This window comes from Bombus terrestris, chromosome 15 (genome assembly GCF_910591885.1).
Source record: "Bombus terrestris chromosome 15, iyBomTerr1.2, whole genome shotgun sequence".
NCBI lineage: Eukaryota > Metazoa > Arthropoda > Insecta > Hymenoptera > Apidae > Bombus > Bombus terrestris.
In genome coordinates, this window is record NC_063283.1 from 2,790,623 (window position 1) to 2,812,143 (window position 21,521).

Consider the following 21,521-nt stretch of genomic DNA (forward strand, 5'->3'; position numbering starts at 1 on the left):
CCGCTTGTACCACCAGTTACCAACCACCCTGTATATTTACTATTCTACTTTGGTATATTTATTTCTTTCATTCAATTGATAAGAATGTGAATTTGCCTGGACATCGTTATGAGAAATCCATTGTATCTTTTCATATCGACGAAATAAAATATCTCGATGGAGATTAAAATCCTAACTTAATTAACTGTGAGAGAAATAGACTCTGAAAATCGTGATTTACGTCGCTACGATCATCCACTCGTCACGCGATTCTCTGAGGCAGCTGTTTGAACTGTACGATGATACTATTGATATTGGAGTATGGTAAATGCATCGTTAGGTCTATCGAGTTATCATCGAATTATTATAAATAATCGAAACCAATCAGAGAAAAAAAATGACGCCGAGACTATACCATTTTCTATTCGCTATCAGTTCTCTTTTATGATTTTTACTGCATCCTTAAATGACACGCTTCTGTACTGTTGCAATGCACCAAACACGGCCATTTCGTTAGTCCACGGAAACGATTTTAGTGTCGCTTGTGTACGCACTCGAAGACTCTCGAGTTGAACTATTGTACTGTCTATTATACGACCTGACGCGACTATGCCTACTTATATTATCGTTATAGGTCATCTTGAAAGTTTCGCGACTTTGAACCACGGTGTTTCGAAACAACGTGTGTCCCTCCGCGAAAATTCAGTCTGGTTGTTTAAACGTAAAAGCAAGGAGTTTCCGAGTATTAGCATGGAGGAAAAATTTGCCCAAACTACTTGCAAAAGTTACAGAAATATAACAAATTCATAATGATATACCGACGATAAGTTCGTAATTTTATAATCTGAATGCTATTGATAAAATCGAGCTGAATTAAACGAAAAGTTTCGGGAATTTGAATAATGAAATCGTGCACGATATGCAAAGAAGAGAAAGCTCTAATTGAGGCACAGTCGTCGATATATTCGTGCAAACGTGATCAATTTAAAGCAACTCTTAATTATCTAAAATTTGTATCATTTTTTCAGGATGTAATTTGTTTCTAACTTCTTTCCTTTAGTTTTGAATACAGGTATCTTATGTTCCTTAAGGCTAAGGGACAATGTTGCAATATCTTTCCTCGTTGCCACTTTTCGTTAATAATTCTGATATCGCTTGTCCCAGAGCTAAAATCAAATTGCTACTTCTAAACGGTTCTATCCTACCTAATCTACTGATAACATAAGCAGAACGTTTCTGAGACCCTGCTGTTCCCAAAAGTGTTCTTATCAGGTCCTTAACAGAATTATTTAGGAAACCGATGGAATGAAAGTGACTTCAGAAGATGCCATAGATACATGATCATTAAAGTCGTTTAAAGGTTGTTCAAAGGGTATTCAAGGACAAAGGTCGCTAAAGGTTTCTCGATGATGAAACAAGGTAATTCGAAAGTTGTTTGGATCCACCGATCTCGTAAAAGATTTTTCAAGATTATTAATACATGATAAAAACGACACTTTTAATGTCCAGAAATATAATGCAACATGCGAGGTGCTGCGTAATATCTTTTCGATGCTTGGAAAATCGTGGAAATTTTCAGGATGACCAAAACGATTTGAATCCGATGCCTGACCAGATAGTTTTGCTACGTTAGAAAACATGTCGGGAGAAGTGAACGATAAAAAGACATCGTATGGAAAAAAAGAGGAAAAAGGCGATAGAAAGATGAAGAGTGTACAGTCGTATACCTTCTAGCTGAATTTGGAAACCGTAATACCTATGGAATATTCAAGGAAGAATCGCAACCACTCGTTAGTAGTAGGTCGATGCACCTGAAGCGCTGCATCCTTTAAACCATCGCTGCATTCCTGGAAAATTCCAGCATCGTTTCCAAGGACTACGCCACCGGATCGATAAATCCGGCTGGCATTACCGAAAAATGATTCCTAGTATTATTCGCGTCTTTTCCGATACCTTCGCCTTTATCTAACCCGCTAACTATCGGCCATTTCCTATAACGTCGCCTTTGCCTGATCTGCGCTTGATCCACGCGAAAGCTCTCGTTTCTCTTGAAAATACAGGCGCCGCGCGAGGGATGAAATTTCTTCGTCCCGAGATTCGAAAGGAGGCGAGATTTCACCGTTATCTTCCCCTTTGGAATCTCAACGGCGTCCGTTTTCGAGCTTCTCTTATCATCCCCTTTCTTTCGGATTCGCATTTTTTTCAGTTGGAAACAGATTTATCGATCGTTTAAAAGTTTCCTCGTTTCCGCTGTCTCATCAGCCCCTCTCCGCTCATCGGCCTGTTTGCCAACTTTCTTTCTTCTTCATCCCCTTTGCTCGCATTTCATTTGTCCGTGTTTGTTTCCAACGGTCATCAGAACGACGAATCTCCATACACCGCGTTCACGATCGTTCCTTAAATCGCCAGGTAAGTCGCAATGCATGCGCCGTGCACATCGATGTGACGTTGCTAATTTCTACCCGATGCCTGACCTTGTTTGCACTGCATCAATCGGAATGACACTACGATAGGACGCTTTATTTAACAAAGGACCGTGAAATGTTTTCGTGAGTTTGTTGGCTTATCCCGCAGTATAGGTTCGAATAACGATGGAAAAGCGGGGATCGATACGACCCGAAAATTTATCGAACGTTTATTAAGCGGCGCGTCGAACGAACGCGAGAATGCGTATGCTTAACTTTCTATGATAGATTCGCGCGCGTATGGAATTAAACAGAAAAGAAGGGAAAATCTAAAAGAAAGAACGAACTGTGCATGCGACGTAGCGGAACTATGAAAAAAGAAAAAAAAAGAAAAGAAAAGAATAAGAAACGTTCGTTTTTGTTTCTACCTTTCTTTCTAGTTGGCGTAGATACATTTCTTGTATGTACACATATTGTCTTTCTCTCTCTTTACGTGTGTATATACAGATATTTATATATATGTTTGTACATTAATATATTTAGATGTGAATATATACCTATCTAGATTAATATACATAGTCCTCTAGAAAGTGCATATTGGCAACCTTGGTTCCTGTCTCGCTTTATAACCGAGCCCGCCGTGGTTTGCTTTTGGGGTGAGGCCTTCAATTTTTCAGTGACCTAATATTACATTAATGCCCTCACCGATGCCATCTTTCTCCTATGCTCTGTTCCTCGCACCGTCGTGTCGTCGCGAATTTCTTCAAATTATATACATATACATATTATAGAAATAATACACACACATATATATATCTTACTCGTGAACACGAGCCTCTCGTTGCTTTGCTGGACAAATAATCTTGATAATTTGGACGATTACTAGTTTACTAGACATTCGGATACCACTTTTTTTCCTATTAGAATAAGAACAAAAAAAGAAAAAGGAAAGAAAAGAAAAAAGCAAAAATGAAAAAGGAATGTATCGCTAATAGCTCTGTAATTAACGATTCGAGATATCTTGTTTGAGCTAATTGTTTCGTAATCGTTACTTTGGTCGCTTATAAGCTCTTTAAACAGCTTTCGCAACTAGTGAGAAGCTTGAACGTTTTTGTCGAAAGCGTGATACCTGCAGCTTGTGGAGTGAAAACCACACAGAACACCATTTCGCCTCTATTTTTTCCCAAAGAGAAATCGACCTATTCTAACCATTAACGTGAAACAAGGTGAAAGATCGTTTTCGTTTCAGGTCGCAGAGAGAGAGAGCGGCTTTTCTCTTTCACCTAATCCAGACAAATTTTCTAAATTCGATGCTCTTAAGACGAACGGTCACTCATTGGACAGGTTGACGTCGTAAGATTTGACCGAAAGGAATTTATCTCGCGTTTCTCCTTTACCCTAAAGGGATCAACCATGGCGGTATGCGGGTAATGCTTGGTCTAGTTAGCCCAACGATTAAATTTCCTCTGTGCCCGTTAAATTCAGACACGATTTATTTCGTATTCGACGAAGACATCGTTGCCGGAATTTTAATCGTCGCAGAATAGAAAATCAAAATCGGCCGCATGTGACGACGAACAAGGAGGACGGATAGATCTTGCCACACTTTCGAATCTCTACACATTTTTCCGCGTTCACCGCCAAATTTGTCCTTGCCTTTCGTCAACGCTTCACACACACACATACACACACACATACACACATACACTTCGCGAAATCAAACTGTCGTCGAACTTACTTACATACAGCTTTTACACACGTATCAGCTGTTTCGTCTTCTCGTTGTTCACGCAAAAATACGACTCACTTTTCACACTGTAGGAATAGAGAGAAAAGAAAGGAACACGCGCAGGAAAGATTTAGCCGATGATTTACCGACTCGTTAATTGCATTTATTGGTATCTCAACCTTCCTCGCTGATCAGTGTCAAGAGGGTACGCGTCTTAGTGTAGCGAGTAAATTCTCAGCTCGCGCTTCGATTCATACGGTACGAATACCGTTCCACTTATCCTTGACATTTCGATACCCTCCTGCAGCTCCTGACACGAAATTCTTTCCCAAGAAACGCCGGAGTTGTTTTTTTTCTTTTTTTTTTTTTTTTTCCATGAGAGCCATATCGATCGAGCCTCTCTCGAGATCAAGATTTATCCGTCCCCTCGACAGCGATATGAAAAAAAAAAGCGAAAAAAGAAAAGATAAAGACAATGAGATGCAAATAGAAAACAAGAGAAGGAAAAGTAAAAAAAAAAAAATAAATAAAATAAAAGATAGAAAGAAGAGAGGAAGGAAGATCGTGGGCTGTTCTGTTGCAGCTGAGGGACAGATCGTGGTCGACTACGAGGACGAGTTCGATGAATTTGGGGACGCAAAGTGTTCGCTGTGCCAGCGCAGATTTGAGGAGCAAGGTAAAATCCTCCCCTTCGATATGAACGGTATTTCTTATAAAAAAAAACTAAAAAAAAAAAAGAGATGATATTCGCAAGAAAAAAGAAAACCGCGCGAAAGAGATTTAGATAAGCTATGAAAGGGAGAGAGAGAGAGAGAGAGACAGGACCAAGCTTACCAACTCATGAGACAGGCCTAGACACTCAGAGTTGTTGCTTCCCAAATCGTCCTCTTCCTTGGACGGGGAAGGAAATTGTGGTGTTTTTTCTTTTTTGCTTGTTCGCTTAAATTAATGTAGGAAAAAAGAAAGAACTGTCCATGATAGAGGAATTTGGGAAACATCGTCCCAAGTAATAGATCCGATGTGTTACGTATTATGAACGTCATGTCACGGTAGCTTTAACTTTTTGTACTCGTTTTGCGTTATTTTACGACGGACGCGCGAAAAACATCGATTTGCATTCAACCTGAGCCATGTACGTACAGTAGCTCACGAAAGTGCTCCAACGCTTACAGAAACGATACATGGATACATTATGCGATAGGAAACGTTTGAAAGTTCATTAGTATAATGAAACTCGACTGATGATTATTAATACTGATCGAGTTTCAAGCAAATGTGAAAATGGTCAAACGAAAAGCATTGATGCGAATCTTGTTTTCTTACAAGTTGGAAATAAGAAGATGGTCAGTTAATAAGCCTGGAAACACAGAAACCGTAAAAATATTTTCAAAGTCAATTACGTTATTATGGCACAATATTTATATATATAATCCGATATTCACATATTAATGGATCTTTGCAATTCACGTTTGCTACTCGTGTTACGTAATAATCTTTTACTAAACACGTGTCTGCAATAAACATCTTACACGTTCTACGTACATATTCACGTTGATATTAAATTTTACCAATATATCTAACCGTTACAGTCGTATCCCATTATAGTGGCAATAAAATTTCAAAACGTTTTATACAGCACATCAAATATATACACGTAAAAGTATCCTGTACTAAGCGTTCAAATAGGTACTTTCGCGAGCCACTGTATCTTTTCGAAAATGAAATTGCCAGAACGTATATCCAATTAAAGGTTGCATAAACAAGGAATTTTCAAACACTCTTCCTACGCAAATTTCCCTGGCAACAGATATCTGTACGAGTACAAAGGGTCGAAGCGGGACCGTCTTATCGCCTGCGATTTTGTCAAGCGATTAAAAATTCTAACATCGAGATATTTCTAACATTTCTAACAGGGATATGTCACGCTTAATTGTTAATCGCTTGACAGGAGATCGTGCTTTAGAACGTTACGAAAGATTAGTATTCGAACGTATGTTCAAGTCGTGTTAGCGTTCAACCTACACGTTAGTTCCAAAATACGAGTATTACATGCTGGACGTGATTCGAACCGTATTTGTTTCAATCGTTTAGCCTATGCTTCGCTTCTGCTTCATTATAGTTGCTCCGTTCGTCGTCATCTCTTTTTTTCCTCTTTTTTTTTTATTCATACCACGAAAAGAGATCGTACAGCATCGTTGGACCGTTGAATTTCAATCGACGAGATCAATTTTTCGCTACGCACATCACCATTTCCTGATTCTTTTTGTCGATGGTCAACGATTGGTTATGCGAAATAATTGAAACAATTCTCCTGGTACGTTCGGTCTTATCAGTTGCGTTGATTTCCATATAAATTATTATTTGAGACTTGGATGTTGTCCCTCGATTCACGTTCACCCGTTCCCTTAAACTTTCATCCTGTTCACGCGTTAGGATCTAGCTCGGCTTGAAACGCTTTCGCGAATGTGGAGCTTCGTTGCGAAAGATTGGCGACACGACAGTGACCTCTTGCTCCTACTCTATTTTTTCTCTTTTTTTTTTTCTCTCTCTCGTTTATGTCCCCCTTGTCACAAAGCTGAGTTCTCCGAGGGAAATCCACGAATGCCGATATCAGCCTACCTGCGGCATTGCGCAAACAGAGCTATTTAACGATTCGAAGTAAGCCAAGGAAACTCGTCGAGAAAGCGAACATTTTTTTGGAGCGTCGATTACGGTCGTCTCACTGTTAGTGCGAAATTCGACGGTGTTTTGCCAAGCAAAGAGAAAAACTGAAATAAGACGAGACCGAAGATAATGTCACGACGAAGTTAAAGAATCTAGGAAAATAATTCGATACTTTGAAAAGCATCTTCTTTGATTCTCCGTTAAACTTATCTTTAACCATATCGTTTAAAAGGATAATCTCACATTCTAATCGCTTGTTTAGCGCCATCCAACTAATTGCTCGCTGTTCGCGTCAGCGCAATGATAGAATCGTAATGTGAATGTAACGCACAATAGGTAACTACAGCTGCCTGAAGGTGGATCTGATTTTTACGCGAGATCGTGCCTTCTACTTCACAACAGTCTTCATCCCGGGTATCATTTTGGTGACCAGCTCCTTCATAACCTTCTGGCTTGAATGGAATGCGGTGCCAGCGCGAGTAATGATCGGTAAGCTCGACTATGTCTTTTAACACGTTGACTACCACGGTGGTCATCGATGACCCGCATCGCGATTAAGATAAGATACATTTCAAGGATTAGAAAGATCGTGTTCATAATGTGAATGATTTGGATAACATTGTCAGAGAAAAGTGCGCAGATACAGCGCGATATTGTTAGAGAAATTAATCGTTATGGTGCAGTGTGTTTTAATGTATTGCAGCTTCCAGGATAAAACGTTGAGTTGTCGGATAAGTCTCGAAGCCCTTTCTGAGATAGCATTTTTTCTTGCTCGGAAACGAAAGAAACTCGAAGAAAATTATTACATAGAATGCATATTTGGTTTAATTGTGTCATTAAAAATTATTGGGATGAAGTTTGTTTTTCGTGCCTAGAGAAGGTTTAAGATTTATCCGACATCCGAATATACAGGGTGTACCAGAATACGTGGGACTCACTTCGGCAGCTGATTGTACACTTCTGCACTAAAACAATGGAAATGGTTGTCGTACAAACGTACGCTTCATCTGTCTTCTTCGTTTTTGAGATACAACGAATCTATCGCGTACGCAGCACCTATCGAAATTGTTGGAATATTACAGTCCAGGATAGAGCAAAGTCTTCAAGAAATTGGGAAAACGCCAGCAGCCGTTCAGAGCGTAACCGGGTGCACGACAACACGTCCACAGATTTACCTGGAAATGCAACGTGGTAAATGCAAACGCAACGTTTTCAACATCTTCCGCAAAGGTGACTGGACGACGCGAAATCGGAACAGAAGATTCGTTGCATCTCGCAAACGAAGACGGACAAAGCGTATGTTTGGACGAATCTTCCTCGTTGCCTTTAGGTGTACGATCATCGTCGCATGTTCTTGTTGTTGTTGTTGTTGTTAAAATATATATTTATAACCAAATTCGCGTGGCAGTCAACGCGTTAAATCTCCAATGGTTTCTACAGCTGTCTCGCGAAATGAAAGAGAAAGAGAATTCGTCCTTACGACTAAGTACTGTATCCGTTTGTTCGACTTTTAAGAAGCGAATCGGAGGGAAGTACTTTCTTTAATTAGGTCTCAAGAGAGAAAGAAACTAATCTTAAAAGTTGGTATTGCGCAGAAGTAAGACGGAGGAGCCGATGTCGTTAAGAAAGAGACGGAGGAAGAAAGAAAAAAAACAAAAAGCCGGAACGAACTGTTCGCAGGTGTGACGACGATGCTCAACTTCTTCACGACGTCGAACGGTTTCCGCTCGACGCTGCCCGTCGTGTCGAACTTAACTGCCATGAACGTGTGGGATGGCGTTTGTATGTGCTTCATCTACGCCAGCTTGCTCGAGTTCGTCTGCGTGAATTACGTCGGCCGTAAACGGCCGATGCACAATGTCGTCTATCGTCCTGGAGAGAATCCCGTCACCCAGGTACTTTTGCTCAGCGACGTGCGCGCGATGTCGATACCACGCCGACACCACGTTGCATATTTCTATTTCCCACACTTATACGTTTCGTACGTTTTCGACCCACTGTCTTTATTGTTTCTCTTCTTGTCCCTTTTCTTTTTTGTTTCTCGTCTCTCCTTCTGGCTATCTCTATTTTCCGTGTTATTATCGTTTACTATGATTTAACCGAAACCTACGAGCGACGCTTCATACCCTCGAGTCTTAAGATTCGCTTCCTCCGATTCTGTTACATTTTTCTGTCTATGCGTTTTACTCCTGACATTTGCCGTTTTGTCACCACCAATGGTTTACAATCTTCCGATCATTCGCCACTGTGTCCACTGTTTACTTTCGTCCGTGTCGTTTCTCTCTTTCGTTTGATTCAGTCCGTTCTTGTACCTTCTTCTCTTGGTTTTCGTCGTTTCTTGTTTCCCCGCGTTTGGTTTTGTCGCATCCGATCTCGTCCGTTTCTTTTTCGTTTCTTATCGCGTCTTCGTTCCTACTTGCTACGTCTGGCAGTAGGTTTTCCACGGAAACGCGATAACAGCGTGTCGACGAAAGATATTAAGGTTTCTCAGATGCGAAATGTCACGATACGAATACGCGAGAAGATACGTATAAATATCATATCAATCGAAAATAAAAAAGCGATCGACGAATTTTGTTCGTTATTCGGTAATAGATAACGAACAGATGGAACTTTATTTCGGAAAGTAAAGTATCGGATTGTAACGTAAATTCATGCTGTTCTTACGCGTTATATTACATACGTCGTGATAAAATTGAAATGTAAAAACAGGACGAATGTATATTGCAAACCGATACTTTCGATGTACTTAACTTTCCCATATATTTTCTACTCGTACGACGACGTTTTACATTTCGCATTACTTTAATATTCGTAGTCGATTCGGCGCTGTTACGTTTGATGGAGAACGTATTACCAGAGGTGGTATTTATTTTCTGTCTGCGTGTCTTTGACGAACCCACGCTTCTTTATTACCTCGTAATTCCGTTTCAATCGACTCCACGCTAATCCCTTTCGAGTTTTCAGTTTCTAGGATCATTACGTTTTTATTATTACGTTCCCTTCACGCTACATAACGCGAGCCTTCGAGTATCGCGAGCCTTTTCTCTCGTAAACCGATGAAAGCTCGATTTGACTCGTCAACCAATCCAAGTGATCGCCAGCGAGAATAAACGAGAAACAAATCGACCAATCTCATACTCTTGTGGTTGGGATCGCGGAATTTTTGTATCGTACGTATGATTCGAAGTGGAACAAGAGTTAGATATTCTCCTCGACGACACTTGGACGAGAGAAAGCATCTTCGATGGATGCCAGGGGTAAAGGAAGCGCGCGTCCAGTTCCATTTGAGGGAATTGATCGCGCGATTGACACCGAACAGTCGAAATCCTTCGCTATTTACGTTTTCGCGCAGTAATCACCAGTACCATAGACTTTTCTTTTATCTCGGCAGACGACGACGATACACACACTCGCAATAGTCGACCACAGTGCATCTTCCATTCGACGACTCGATTAACACCGAGTTTGTTCTTCGTCGATGATCGGACGGCATCTTTTTCGTTCCACGCGAAATTCAACTTTCTCGTTTTCACGCGTAACGAGAGGGGCGAGCGGATGGTTCGTCGGTGAAAATAATTAAACGGAAGCCACGCAGCGTAATTAACGGGTTATACTGCTTTAGAACGATATTTTTCACGAATTTTCCCGATCTTTCCCCGGAGAAATTACGACGCTCTTTGTATCGCTTTTTTTCTCCCGTATATTCATTAACTTTTGTGGAATATTCACCGTTCTTCCTTCTTTTTAACCGAAAATAATGAAAATTACGCCATTTATGTGCCATTATGTAAAATTTCCTCGAACAAGTAGAATAGCCAGCGTCGTGTCAGCCGGTAGAAAACATTCTGTTTCAGAGGAGCTTTAATATAATTATTATTATGATATAATTATTATGTATATAATTAAAATGTTGGTGAATATCCCTCGAATATTAATAAATATGCATAGAACAAATCGGTATAAAAAGTTTAAAAATCCGTTTGGGAAAACATCTCGGAGAATAGCTAAAAGAATATCGTTCTAAACCGGTATACATAACGCAGCTATCTACCGGGTTGTAGCATAAATTTCTCCCGCGCAATGCGCATAATGTATGTATAAATACAGGAGGAATTCAGGCGACAATGCAACAGATACGTAGCCATACGTTCGAAAAGATTAGCTCGCCTCTCTCGCGATCTTTGCCAATGCATTTCTACATCGTCTCTGGAAAATCGTGGAATGTGTCGAGAAATCCTAACTGTCTAAAGAAGAACGTCGCGGACGGTCGCCAATTTTATCGCGAGACGCGCGAGGTGTACGAGCATAGAAAGGAAGAAAAATACAGGTAAAGCGTAATTTGATGTGAACGCAATAAAAATTCATCGAAGCACGATCTTTCTCTATCTGCTGAATGGGGATCGACCGTTAAATCGCTTCGATTTCGCAGAAATGCAATCGTGCTTTGAAGATATCGCGCGTTATATCGAGTAATCGCTAAGATAAACAACGTTCTCTTTTTTTTTTTTTTATCGCGTTCGCATCGCGTTGATCTCGCACATGTGATCTCGTTGGCGTGAACATTGCACAGACACGGTATGGTTTGTTACTCAATAATCGCTGCATCTCTCGAAACTCTACGCCTATGTCTATATATAGTTTCTTTCGATTGTCTCTTTCTCCCAAAAGGACTTACACCTTATTTCCTTCCCAATTTCGCAATACGATCGACGAGATTCGTGCGTTATAACACACGGTGAAAAGTAGGAAATCTTCTTGAGAAATCGGTGCACGAGTAAACGGCGAGATACAGTCTCTGGATATTCCGTGTTATTGGTAGACCGTGGATATTTATGCAAATTCAATTTTTTAGCTACAAAACGAATGAAAGAATAGAAACGGAAATTCGCTTTTACGTATCGTAACAGGTGTCAAACTTTCTATATTTCGTATACTTGAACGTATTATGCCCGTTTTGAACGCTTTTAGATTATCCTTGAATGCATAAAAATCCACGGTTCGCGTTCGTTCAGATTAAAACTTGAATCGTAGGTATGAAATATTAAATAGTACGTGATGGCGTGTAGCGTGAAATTTAAGAGGAGGACGACGGTCTCGTGTAAGATTTTTCAAGAATTTTTCGTACTCTCGTCGGGTTCGATCGAGGCTGCAGTATTTGCATGTCTCCAACAATTTCACACTCTTTGGCCCCCCTCTTGTTCTCTATATAATCTTCTCTATTTTCTAATCTTTATTCTTACAATCTCTAACCTGAACAGCGATACGGTTTTTTCTTTCCCGGGTATAGCCGCGCACCATCGTCTCCGATGCTCGATCATTTTATGGAAAATTTCTCTCCAGCGTGTCTGCGTGTTACGATCGCGAGATATCCTGACTAACGAAACTATCCAACATCCTGCAAGATCTACTTGTATGAAACTTTTCACGAATATATTATAATGCTGTCCTCCTTAATTACAATATCTTACCTACCATTGTGAAACTGAAGGGGATCGAAGCTTCTTTGTCATCCTCTTCTCCATTCTCCATCATCTTTGTCTTTCTTCGATTTCAAATATTTGATCGTTGTTTCTTATCGAACAGTACGATATAACTTTATTTTGGAGATAAAGGAAACGAGGAACTTTATTAAATATTCCAACCTGTCTTGAAAAATGAGGAAATGCTAACGTAAGATAGTTTGATGGAAGAGAACAGTTCATTTATGTTATACCAAATAGTTTGAACTTTCATTAGTACTGTAATGTATACACTATGTATACATTAGTACTGTAATACATACTTAGTACTGTAATACACTACTCTATGATAAAAGCAAGAACAATTAGAAATGTTCTTTTCTGGCAACTGGTTATTCAACCGGATATCCAAGAGAAGCAAATGTCCAGATACTTTGAAAGTTATTCAAAGCGTACGAGCGTACATACGTTTGAAACCACTGCTCGTGCTGTATACCAATGTCTCGCTAAACAAGTGTACGTTTTCTATGCAACCTTTGCAATTTAGTTTCGAATTTGACCGATGTAATTACGACAATCGTGTCTCGTTACAGTGCTAATGAAATTTCACAGAGTTTCGTATAACACTCGTAATATATTCGTAAAAGTTTCCAATGGCAGATGTTGAAATATATTCGCCAGTCGCTTTATACGTACAATGAGGGTAACGAATAATCGTACACTCGGAATGCAGACATAAAACGAGGAATATTTTCTGTATCATCGAATATATTCAAATATATGTAACTGTATATTATGTACAGACGTTATGCACTTTAGCGGAACTTTGTACAGAGCAATCAATTTCGTTCTAATTCGATTCTCGATTCCATTTAACAAAGATCCGATCCAATAAAGATTCGAAAACGAATTCATACGTTCGTAACGCATACACACGCACGAGTTATCGCCGTGTCGCAACGATCGTACAGCCAATTACCTCCTCTTTTCATTTTTACGGTTCTGTCGGGATCGCGAGAAATTCAATGACCAGGGTTGTTACTCCGCTGTGGCAGATCGTATTGTGTTTGTGTTTCATGCATGTACAATACAATCGATCGACGATTCGTGATCGTAAATGGACTAGATGTGAAGAAACGAAGCTAACGTGACGATAGTAAACGACGACGGGCATCTTTGGATCAGCCTCGTGCATCTTAAATCGTTTTAACTATCCGAAAAAACGGTCGGTTACGAGAAACACAGAAAGGGGGTAACGCGCTAACGAGAATTCGGTTAACGAGAGCTGAGTCGCGGTAGAGATTTTCGCGAGCGCTATAAAACAGGCTGTCGAACAGGCAGATAATAAAAATAGATCGATTAGATTAGAACTGGACGTCGAAGAACGACGATAATCACACGGTGGTATTCGATCGTAAGAACGTAAAGGTCTCACGTCGCAGAATCCAAGAGTAACGCTTCTCGAGTAGCTTTGTCGCGTGGCAATCGCGTGTCGATAACGAAAGAAACTACGAAAGAACAAAAAAAAAAAAATACGACTAGAACGAGAGAGATACCAAAAAAGGAGCAGGAAAAAAAGCGAAAAACCGAGAAAAAGAAAAGATACGAACGATACCTTCCCCGTCCTGTAAAAACGTAAAAACGACAGAACAAAAAAAAAAAAAAAAGTAAAGACAAGAAAAGAAAGCAAAGAACGAACAATAAAGAGAAAAGCGATGATAAGAGAAAGACAAACACGTTGTTACACACACACGATTAGTAAGAATTTGGTTGGTGGAAATGTTGGTGAGTAAGTCTCTTTGTTTGGTGTCTGTGATGTTACAGCGGCTCCCAGCGGTGCTCAGCAGGATAGGGATAATATTGGCCAGCCCCTTGGTAAGACCCCCCATAGCATTAGGGCGCGGTCACGACTTCGCGCGTTATCGCGTTTCACCCTTACGGATTACTTTCTTAGCCGTCGATTCGACACGGTTCGACACCTGTCCTCGTCTCGAAGTCCGCCGAAACAGACGACTTTCGAATTCGTATTGCCTCGAAATACGAGCAAAACCGTGCCACGCCGGTGTAACCTTTCTTTTTCTCCATATTTTCTCTTTCTCTCTGTTTCTCGTTCTTTCGTTGGTGATATCACCATCCGCAAAGGAAAAAGTGGTGTGCACGTGCAAGGTCTTAACCGCGTCCTGACGAACCACGTAGACCCACATATACGTACACGCCTACCTGACACTCTCGAGTATACCTTACACATCGTAACACGAGCACTCGTTCTCTCCTGCTATGGATTCGAGAGAACGGGAGGAACCTTTATCTTTCTCTAGCCTCCCTTCGCTACGCATTTTATAGAACAGCTTTTCACAAGCAGAGGTGTTCCGATGAATTTAAATTTTACCTTTATGCATATATAGGAATTAGAAATTGAAAAAATTAGCGTACAGAGTGTTCCGCTGTCTTGGGTTGTACAACACGTTGGATGGTTTTACCGGTACGAAAGATCGGGTCGGGATAAAGTCGGTTGGTTCGAAACGACAAATATTTCGATTCATGAGCTTTTATCCTCCAAGTCGTTCTTTTCTACTTCTCGAGATCGTTGATCTTCCTTAAAATGAGATTGCGTATTTTTGTACCGATCGTTGGATACGTTTCTTCTTTTACTCTCCGCGTATCTACCATGGAAGATATTTTAACTGTACGTCTCTTGGACTTGCCGTCTGAAAGACGCGAGAATGCTATAAATGCTCTTCGTGTTTTTTTTAGTTTTCCTACGATAAGTGTAAACAAGATGAAAAGCCACGCACCTTCGAACTAATTATTTTCAAATACGCAAACGCGTTGATATATTTGCGTAAGGAATAAAATGACGCGTCGATCGATGTATAAACAATACGTAGTCCCATTTTTAAAAAAACGTCGATATCTTCGGAAACTCGGAAAAGATGACTCCGAAGGAAGGAAATCGAAATGATCGGATCGCAATGTTCGTCTTTCTAAACCAAGTAAGCGACTCTGTTTCGATACGGTTCATCGTACGGGCAAAAATCACCGAGGTATTAAGAAATCCAAGATAGAAGGAAATCCACGCTGTATGTTTTAATCGGAAATGTCGATGTTCGTCGACGAACGCCTCTCTTCACCTCCACCAATCTCTACTTTGGTAACTGTACTCTTACCGCCTATGCTGGTACCATTTCTCCGCCTCTGTCCCTTCTTTCTTGCTCTATTTCTCACACTATCGTCCTTTAGACACTCCGAGGTCCTTCTCTCCCATCCAACCATCCACCCACAAACACTACGTACGAGAAAATTTCTCCTGCGTCTCTCTGTCATTCTCTCTATTCTCCTCCCATCCCTAGCATAAACATAGCCGTTGTTCCGTACAGTTGAAACGGTGCACGATCAACTACTTGCGTGTGTTGCATAGAACGATGAAACTGCATAGAAGCTTTACAGAATGCCGCAAAATTCACAGATACCTTTGGCCAAATGTATCGACGATGATCACAAGGGATGATGAATTTGGCGAGCAATCTGTATAACGAAAGGTAGAAGTAAATAATAGCTTGATCTTGGCGAAATCTGTGCTAGTAGACCCTTCCGCGCTAGTTCCTATGTCTCTTCGAACGGGATATTCGACATCTCGTTGGATTTACAAAAATCGTCGGATTTTTTCAAGCGTCGGCGCAAGCTTCCACGAAACTTGCTTCTTACGGACATGTAGCAATTTTCGCAGATGTTCGTTCCTTTGTAAATCCAAACGAGTGTGCGCGATGCATGAATCCGCATTTTGAATCAACGACGGGGATACTTTGAACTGTACGTATTACGCATGAAACGCATGATCGCATGGGATAAGATTGTAACTTGCATGAGCACGACGAAACATCCTATGATACTTTGTTCGATCACACTATACCTTGTTGCCTTGTCGAAACTACGACTCTTCAGTTCCGTTTTTTAGAGAAAATCGCGCGTATCGGTTACCACCGCGTAACAAGATCGTGAAAGCTCCTCTGTCTTCCGTGAGTTTCGACGAACTATCAATTGATTCACGATATATATATGTATATTGCATATTATCGGGGCAATTAACGCTTCTTCTTCTAACGTTGCGCTTGTTCGAAACGAAGCTTCCCGCGTGTAATACCGCTCCATCCTCTGTACGTTTCGATGTCGCTTGATCGCTCGTGCCGCGTTTGCTCGGTGAAACGGAGCGTGAAAGTAATCCGGTGAAAGCGATTACTCGAGTCGAACATTCACCGAATCGCTTGCAGATCGAAGGGCCGAAAAGAACTCGGAGAACGTTAGACGCGTTACGAGTTTCAACGTACCCTGCGTAAAGCTTTTGCTTGAGTAAAGAGTTGATTTGGCAGAAAGTTTAGATTAGTAGCGACAGAGTTTTCACGATACGCTTGTATCCTTTGATTTGCGAGCGATGCTTTTCCAAGAAACGATTCGATCGTATTTTATTCGTCGAGACTGCACCTCAACGAAATAGGTTAAAAAAAAAAAGAAAAAAAAGAAAAAGAAGAAGAAAAGAAAAGAAATCTAGAAAACGTGGAAACAAGTACGATTTTTCTCGATCGCTTCGACGTTGCAAAATCATTCATCAACCGAACAAACATATTTACCATCTGACGAACCAACGGCCGTAACTTTTCATCAGAACTCGACGAAACAAAGACAACAAACAATAACAAATTTAGTCGCACTTGAGTATCTTCCTTTTTTTTTTCTTTTTAGTGAAACTCATCGAAATGTCACGTAGCAAAGATAAGAAAGGAACCGATCGGACTATGAAATAATAGTTAGCCGCTATTATCAATAGGCTCATCATTCTCTTCCCGAAACCCTTTCATTATACCGAAAGTATATATATATATTCGCTGGCAGAATCAACGACGTGGTAAAGACATGACGATCGGAACGACGCGTAATTGAAAAGAAAGAAACATGAAAGAATAACGCGAAACGACGAGTCATAACCATTTCTCTGCTATTTATTCGACATTACCTTTCTTTCCTTTTAATCGTGATCGACATTGAACCATGATCAGCCGTATATTATTATTATTATTTTTTTCTAATATATATATATTATTAATAATATGATTGTGACGCGAACAATCGCTTTTTGCCATTGAACTTAACCCGATTGAAGCTTGACATGTAGCATAAGCTTGACATAAAATACCTTTCTCAAACGCAACTGTCCGGTACAGAGATCCGCTGTAGCGTTCGCCCAGTTTAATGACAAGAATTAGCTGAAACGAATTAACGAAAGGAAAGTAAAGAGCAAACGAAGAGAGACATTAAACTGCGCGAAAGTCGCGAAGGGAATTCTTGGTTAAAATCTTTGACGATTCATCGTGCGGAGAACCTGTGCTCGAGAAAAGATATCGTCGAAACGATTTAGATATGTACAGTTGTTACAAGAGAGAGTGTTGTTCACATCGGAATCGAGATACTTTATTGTCGAAAGAAAGAAGAAGAAAAGAAAAAAAAGAAAATAATTAATAGCAAAGATAATGTAGAAAAGGTGGAAAAAGTTCGAGTCCGATGTGCGACAGTGTAATACGTAGATGTTATACGGCATGTAACTCGTAAGTTATACGCAGAGGCACGAAAGTATTGATCCATATACGTACAAGATGTACCGTTAAGAGAAAACAACGATTCGCTTTTCGATCAAAAACATGAGACGCGTCCAAAGTCGTACGTCGAGAGTTCGTTTTCGCTGGAAACGGTGACTTTGCGATGGAGACGATTTCTCGCGTGCCTCGGTGGTGGTACTCGCTTGCTTTTTATAGTGAAAACAGTTGGCAAGAAAAAGTATCGATTTATTATTAATACAGCCCACTTAATACAGAAAGAGTTCGATCGAATCCGATTCAACTCGCAGTCCATAGGTGTTATCGTACGTATGATAATTTTCTCGCTTTTATCTTCTAACAAACATTGTTCCCGCTCTATTTGTACGAATAGGGGGAACGTGTACGAGCTTTTCTTTCGATTAATCTCAACACGCATTCCAACTATCGGATTGCTTTGCGATAAGAAGGACGTTTCGTTGCGCGAGTATCAGTCTGGTAATCGATGCGATGATTCGAACGAGAAGCGACGGTGGCCGATGTGTCTGTGCCGCGCGAGACTTTCGAAATTTCTCACGCCTCTACGTGCAAGCTTGTTCATCTTGATCAAAGCCTTCGTCACGCTTAACTTACTCGTGCTTGTCGTCTCGAACGATCGATTATCGATAGAAGCTGAACAAAGCTGGCCGTCTAACGAAATTTTCCCTAAGACGATGCGACTAAAATAGCGATTCTGCTCCAATTCTTATTATTTCGCAATTAATTTCTTTTGCGTTGATCTCGCAACGAAAATGAGCTTGTTCATCCGTTAAATGGACTTATATTTATATCTGATTTATATTATATTCTGGACGGCAACTGGTTTCTCTTCTTTTCGTTGTTTAAACAATGAGTCGTAATCGTCGTCGACATATCGGTCATCTTTGCTGCGACAAACGAAGCGAAACGAAACGAAACGAAAGAAAAAGAAAAGGAGATAGAATAACGGAAAAAGGAGAGGAATAGAAAAATTGGTCGAAGGATGGATCGTTGTTTACACGAAAGATCGTGAGAATATAAGTTTCTTCTACGGAGACCCTGTCGCAGGGTAAAAAGAAGCGAGAGGGCGGTCCACCGACCGGAGCTACGACAGGACCGAACGAGATCGTAACCTGCACCAATTGTGGACCCAACCCTTGCACGCACACGACCACCAATGGATGCACAGCCGAGGTATGTTAATTAACTGTACTACTGTTCTGTAACATCGAAATAGCCCATTTCCTGATTTCGACAATCGATATTTCCTATCCTCTAAGTATGCAGAGTGTGCCAATATGTTACATTCAACTCCAGCAGCATGTGGTATTCGTTAAAATAAGCAAAAGGAGTCGTAAAATAAACGTGAAACCAAATATCGTTAGTTTGGAAATTATAAGACGTTTTCGTCGGTGAAACGTTACGCCGTTGCATCAATTACAGCGTTTACGTAGTAATTAACGCTAGGTCTAAGTATATTAAATTTTGTATCATTTGGTAGCGCTTTAACATGGTTACAAGGATTGTATATTTTAAGAATGAAACGCAAAAAAATGATTAAAAAACGCTTCGTTATAAAATAATGTACCAATAACTTTGCTGCTTATAACTTGTCTCAAACAAACAATTCTTTTATCAAAAACTCGTAATGTTTTATTTTGACCCATTGCTATCATTAAATGGTGCAACCATAAACGATAGCGGTCGGTAATGTTTTATTGTTCTCTGCTCTCTCCACTGCAGTCGAAAAGTCTAACTCTTTTAACCAGTTAGCTGTTGTTGACGAGTATACTCGTCACGAAGAAATGGCAAAATTTCGTGATACCACGAGCCTTGTCAGTAGCAAAATTAAAAAATAGAACAATCATTTCACTACAATTTAATTCTACATTATAACAGCCACACATACTCTGTGCTTGACGAGTATACTCGTCACGAAGAAATGGCAAAATTTCGCGATACCACGAGGCTTGTCAGTAGCAAAATTAAGAGGTAAAATAATCATTTCACTACAACTTAATTATAAATATATCATAACAGCTGTACATTCTCTGTGCTTGACGAGTATACTCGTCGTCGCTTAGTTTTTGGAACACATTTTAGGTACACACTTTGCAAAGAGATCGCAACAGCTGACTGGTTAATATTTGTCAAGATGTAACGCCAAAAGGCGAACGAACTTATTACAAAATTTGGTACATTCTTCGAAAGTTTTCAAGACACACTCTGTATACGCGACCAGATCTTTTCACGATCCTCTTCTGCACCGGAAACACCTATCGTTAACGATCCTTTTGTTTCAGCTGAGAAAAAAGGAACCACCGCATCCGATAAGAGTGGCAAAGACGATCGACGTGATAGCAAGAATCACTTTTCCGGTCGCCTATTTCATGTTCCTCACCTTTTTCTTCATCCACTACAAAGGCACCTCGTAGACCAACACCAGAGGCAACAGTCCAGAAGAATTCCACCGCTGATCATCGAAGGCCACGTCACTCGGCGTGGCTCTATCTCAAGTCGAATTTCAATTGTCGAAGAGAAGCGTCGAAGCTAGAGAACCAAAGGGGAGCAGGTCATCTGGAAAGTGTATATCGAAATCGGAAGGGACGAACTCGTCGGATAAACTCGACGGTCGAAGAAAGTGTTCGGCGATCTCTGCGTCGCTCGAAGAAGCGAAACATCGTCGGAAAAAGGATCGCGAGAAAGTGTGTTTCGATGTCGATGCATGAAACCAGAAATGATCGCGTCTATACGTAGGTGGTATTCCGTGGAAAAAAAAAGAATGTACTTACTAACGATATAACGTACGAAACGGTATCGATCGGCGCGTGATCGAGCGAAGATCGTGCCGAAGTCTTAGGTTGTCTTTTCTTTGGCTTCGAAGGGGGAAGAAACGGAGAGAGCAAGAGAAATTGGTGGATTCGCCTCTTCCTCATCTTTTCTCACATGTGATAATTCTTAAAAGCACTCTTTATCGAAAAAGCGAAAAGCAAGCTTGGGTCCGGTGAATAGTCGACGAAGGGCATACATACGAAGAGAAATAGGGTACGAGAGCGAGAAAAAAGCGAATGAAAGGGAGGGAGAGAAAGAGAGAGAGAGAGAGAGAGCGAGAGCGAGAGCGAGAGGTAGAACGAAAACGCGGACACACTCTTTAAAAATCTTTCTTCTACTATCGGATATAGTGATGTCGCTAATTCGAGAATGCTTCTGAAAACTAGCTAAAAAGGAAAAAAAAGAAATCAAATTTACTTAATTAAGGAATGTTATTACTTGTAATCTCACTACAAATAGGTAAGGTCGATGTAAGTGTCGTCCATGAAATCGCTAACTCGTGATTCGCCTTTTACTTAAATATCGACCTTTTTTCTGTACTTTATCGTGATTACGATACCGTGGCAAAAATCAACGTGATCGCAAGTTAGCTCTATATTCGTAGACCTTTAAAAAAAGACGTTCGCTTTCAATCGAGGAAGCAGGGCTGCGAAGCATACAATTCCGTTGTACAAAAAGAAAAAAATATATATACATATATGATATATATACAGACACACGTACAAGCATGCGCGTGCACACACACGTACGCACGCACGCTCTCACACACACACACACACACACACACACACACACTACACATACACACATAAATATAGTTAATCAATCGTCGTTTCATCGAAGCTTT

General features: G+C 40.5%; 1 protein-coding gene and 1 long non-coding RNA gene across 16 annotated transcripts in view; both read left to right on the forward strand.

Annotated features, from left to right (window-relative positions):
* Nucleotides 1-20,520, forward strand: part of LOC100649514 (glutamate-gated chloride channel) — an 85,603-nt gene extending 65,083 nt beyond the window's left edge. For 4 of the 15 annotated variants that reach the window (XM_048412688.1, XM_020866740.2, XM_048412696.1 and 1 more), the window contains 6 exons: nt 4,697-4,789; nt 7,114-7,266; nt 8,458-8,672; nt 14,064-14,114; nt 18,911-19,036; nt 20,146-20,520. In XM_048412688.1, the coding sequence (XP_048268645.1) occupies nt 4,697-4,789; nt 7,114-7,266; nt 8,458-8,672; nt 14,064-14,114; nt 18,911-19,036; nt 20,146-20,277 (770 nt within the window). In that variant the 3' untranslated portion in view covers nt 20,278-20,520. The remainder of the gene's footprint in view (nt 1-4,696; nt 4,790-7,113; nt 7,267-8,457; nt 8,673-14,063; nt 14,115-18,910; nt 19,037-20,145) is intronic. The other 11 variants (XM_048412692.1, XM_020866742.2, XM_048412693.1 and 8 more) reach the window with 7 other exon arrangements.
* Nucleotides 2-4,498, forward strand: LOC125386427. Its single transcript, XR_007226564.1, has 2 exons — nt 2-1,398; nt 1,489-4,498. It is a non-coding gene; the product is annotated as an uncharacterized LOC125386427 (long non-coding RNA).
* Nucleotides 20,521-21,521: the final 1,001 nt, after the last annotated feature.